Genomic DNA, 3539 nt, shown 5'->3' on the forward strand with positions numbered 1-3539 from the left:
ACTCATATCTCCGCAAGTATAAGGTAGAACAACATTTTTCATTCTTTCCAGAGCTAAATCATCCAGCTTTTGACCACCTTTATGCCTTCTTCCTGAAAGAATGTGATCAGGAGGTTTCCTTCACAATAAAACATGGAAAATAATAAAGAGTGGAGACCACTGATGTGTTACAATCACCAAGTAACTGATGTTTAAGGTAAGGTTGACAACCAACAGTCATCACACAAGATGCATGTCAAGGCTTAGTTGCAAAATATAAAAATAAGTAATCAAGTAAATAAACCACAGTATAATCTCAGGGCACAGACATAGCAACAAGTTACTGAAGACTGGGGAATATGGGATACTACTGCACATCAGCAGCTCCATAATAAGGGCCCATACGCAGCCTCTATAGTAAATAAAGAGAAAGACATTAATGGGAAGAGGGCTACTCCACATGTTTTCATTTGCTGCAAGGTAAGAGCATGCAGGCAGGCATTTACCACAGAACAGCAATGCCTGGCAAAGTCCCATCGTTCATGACAAACGGCTTGTGTGTACCTATACACTCAGCCTCGCTTGTGAACTCTACCCTTAAGCTTGATGTGAATTCTGTGCTCTAACACTGGCACTACCTTTCAGGAAATGGTTTCAGCCTAGTACTGCCCAACCCTAATAGGAAGTGATAGTCCTATATTAATTCCCATTTCAGAAGCAATTCCAAAGTAACATCTCTTACCTGAAATCGGCCCATCTTAAGAACTCCAGTCCCTGCAGTGGTGGTCGCAGCACTGCTCTCTGCACTCTGTGATGCTGAAACAGACAGATCGGGTAGAAGGGAGAAGTGGGTTAAGAAAGAAATGCAATCCCCTCTCTCTCCTCCCGGCCCTCATAGTCAAGGATACAGTCACCCTAGACACTGCCCCCAGCCCAGTACTCATGTTTTTGCTACTGTGCAAAATTTCAGGAAGCCTCTCTGCATTCCATCAGCTTTAGGTAAGACCTTCACTACTGGAGGGCATCCCTTCTTGAATCCAGTGGCTCCCAACTGTGTTAAACTTGAGGCACCCTCCATGACTTTTTGGAACTTAGTGCCACCCCATTTAAGGTCTAATCCCTTACAGTGCTCATCTCCTCACACTCTGTGGCACCCCTAAAAGAGTTTCATGGTGTGGCAGGGTGGGCAGGGCACTCCTAAGACCCTGGTATGGTGCTCCATGCGGGCAGGGGCTGCTCAACAGGGCAGATTAGGGAGGTTAGGGTGGGTCATTAGACCTCTGAAGGAGGCAGCTGTCCCTGCAGGAGGCAGATGGGAGCAACAGTGGCTGCTCGTGTCATGTAAAGGAGGCAGGGGTAGAAACCCGCCCTGCCACCATCTCTACCATGGCCTCTTCAGCTGTGACTGCTCCTCTAGGGACTTGAATGTCAGTGCTTGGAGCACCATTAACTACAGTCCCTCCCACCAACTCCATGGGAGCATGGAAGGAGCGGGGAATGAGCTGGGCTGAGAAAGTACAACCTTGCATCCACCTGTCCACCCACAGGAGACTGCACAGCTTGAAGCGCAGGAGCAGTTGACACAGGGGCTGCTGGGAACAAAAGCTGTGCTTTTTAATTCAGCTCCTTTCCCTGTTCCTCCCATTCTTGTGAAGCTGGTGGGAAGGGCTGTCAGGAGACTGGGCCATGGCACCCTTTTAAGGAGCTCACAACACCACTCAAAGCAGTGAAAATTACTGCTTTATTCCTCTGCTTCAGTCAAATAGGAGATTAAAGAGGGAGTTTTTAGCAGTATTTCACCTAAAAACTGAAATACAAAAAGGTGCAGCATGCTTAATGTCTGTATTTTTTCCACACCAATTGTTGTATTTATTCTTGATGCATTTTCAGATACTCACTAGTCAACTGTGCTACAAAAAAATCACTCCACTGAAATTAAATCTTCCTCCAACTAGTCATTAGGGTCACAGGCTAAATCTTATTTAATTACTCCAGGGCCTCATTTTACCCAGTCTGCCACACCCCTTTAGCCTAATGGGAGATATGACTACCTGATGCAAACCTGTTTTAACCACAAGTTTTATAGAAGAGTAATTTAATTATCTCCACTCCTTTGAAAGCAAATCAAGATGCAAGGAAGTTTGCATAAGGAAAGTAGTTGGATATTCCCAGTTTTGCATTTTGCGAAGGGGAGGGAGGGAGGGAGGAATGGAACGGACTTCATTTAGCTTTACTTAATCCAGACCAAATACTCCGTGAATCCATTATTCAGATCCTAAGTCTTCCAAATTCATGGACTTCATCTGACCTCTAGGAGCGCACCAATAAAGATTTTTTGGGGCTGATACTGGTCCGATTGTCAAAATGTAGCCCAGCAGCTTGGACAGCAATGTCTGGCTGGCAAGTCTGCGGGGAGGAAGTGGTGAGACGGAGGGAAGAAGCATAAGGGGGGGGGCGGGGGGCGCGCGCAGATTGAGGCCCTCACAGTGAGGGAGGGAGTGGAGCTGGGGCAGGGGGTGGAATGGAGCCATAAGTGGCTCCATCTGGGGGGCAGCTCCCGCTGATGCACATACCCCCAGGGGAGGCATGGGGGACACGCGCCCCTTGGATTTATGCGTGGGGTGAGGACGGGCAGCCTCTGCACAGGCTGGGGCTGGGGGTGGTGCTAGGCTCTTCCCAGCAGGAGTCCTGGGCTGGGGCTGCTCTTGGGGCAGGTAGCAGCACTGGGAAGGAGCGGAGGGGGGCCTACGACAAGTTTTGGGGTAGCTGTAGCCCACCTCCGAGCCCCTCTTGCAGCACTGCTGGCCAGCCCCCTCCCCCAGGGGTGCACGCAGTGGCGGGAGCTGCCCCCCTCCCCACACCACTGGGACGAGTTGCTTGCAGCTCCATCCTGTGCCCCACTCCACCCAGGCAGCGTCTGTCCCTACCCCAACCCCACTCCTTCCCTCACTGTGGGGGTATCAATCTGTCCTCCCCACCCCAGATTTACCAGCTGGATGCTGCTCTCCAAGCTGCCGGGCAGTACTCCTGGCTGTATGCATACTGCGACTGCACCCATGATGCACGCGGTATTTATCCGCAACATTACTGGCCACTTCAGCCAAAAAAAAGCCAACTGCCAATGTCAATTTTCCTTTTATCTGTGCTGATGTGATACAGACCAGTGTATTGGTATACCTCACCTGATCTCACAGTCATTTGTTATGCAGAGCTTGAGACCACACTGTTCTTTCAGTATGTTTATCCTACTCATTATGTTTGCCTCACATGCATATTTCCAGGTTTAAAAGATTCTGTTTCGCTGGCAGGGTCATCAAGGCAGTGATGCACCTTAGAGTGAGAGAAGTCAGCAAAATGAGACCACATAGGTGTAAATTCTACTTAGCAGAATTAGTACTCGGCTACGCAGAATGAACAGTTTTAGTATTCTGCTAAGCAGAAGTTACACCTATGCCATCTCATTTTGCTGACTTCTCTCACTCTAAGGTGCATCACTGCCTTGGTGACCCTGCCAGCGAAATGGAATCTTTTAAACCTGGAAATATGCATCTGAGGCAAAC

The 3539-nt window shown here is 48.8% G+C and overlaps 1 protein-coding gene across 1 annotated transcript in view; it reads right to left on the reverse strand.

The window, feature by feature from the left end:
- The window catches only part of WNK1 (WNK lysine deficient protein kinase 1), a 147848-nt gene that overhangs the window by 15461 nt on the left and 128848 nt on the right, over positions 1-3539 (reverse strand). The window contains exon 27 of the mRNA XM_025198808.1: positions 722-795. Within this exon, the coding sequence (XP_025054593.1) occupies positions 722-795 (74 nt within the window). The remainder of the gene's footprint in view (positions 1-721; positions 796-3539) is intronic.

Source organism: Alligator sinensis, unplaced genomic scaffold (assembly GCF_000455745.1).
Source record: "Alligator sinensis unplaced genomic scaffold, ASM45574v1 scaffold87_1, whole genome shotgun sequence".
NCBI lineage: Eukaryota > Metazoa > Chordata > Crocodylia > Alligatoridae > Alligator > Alligator sinensis.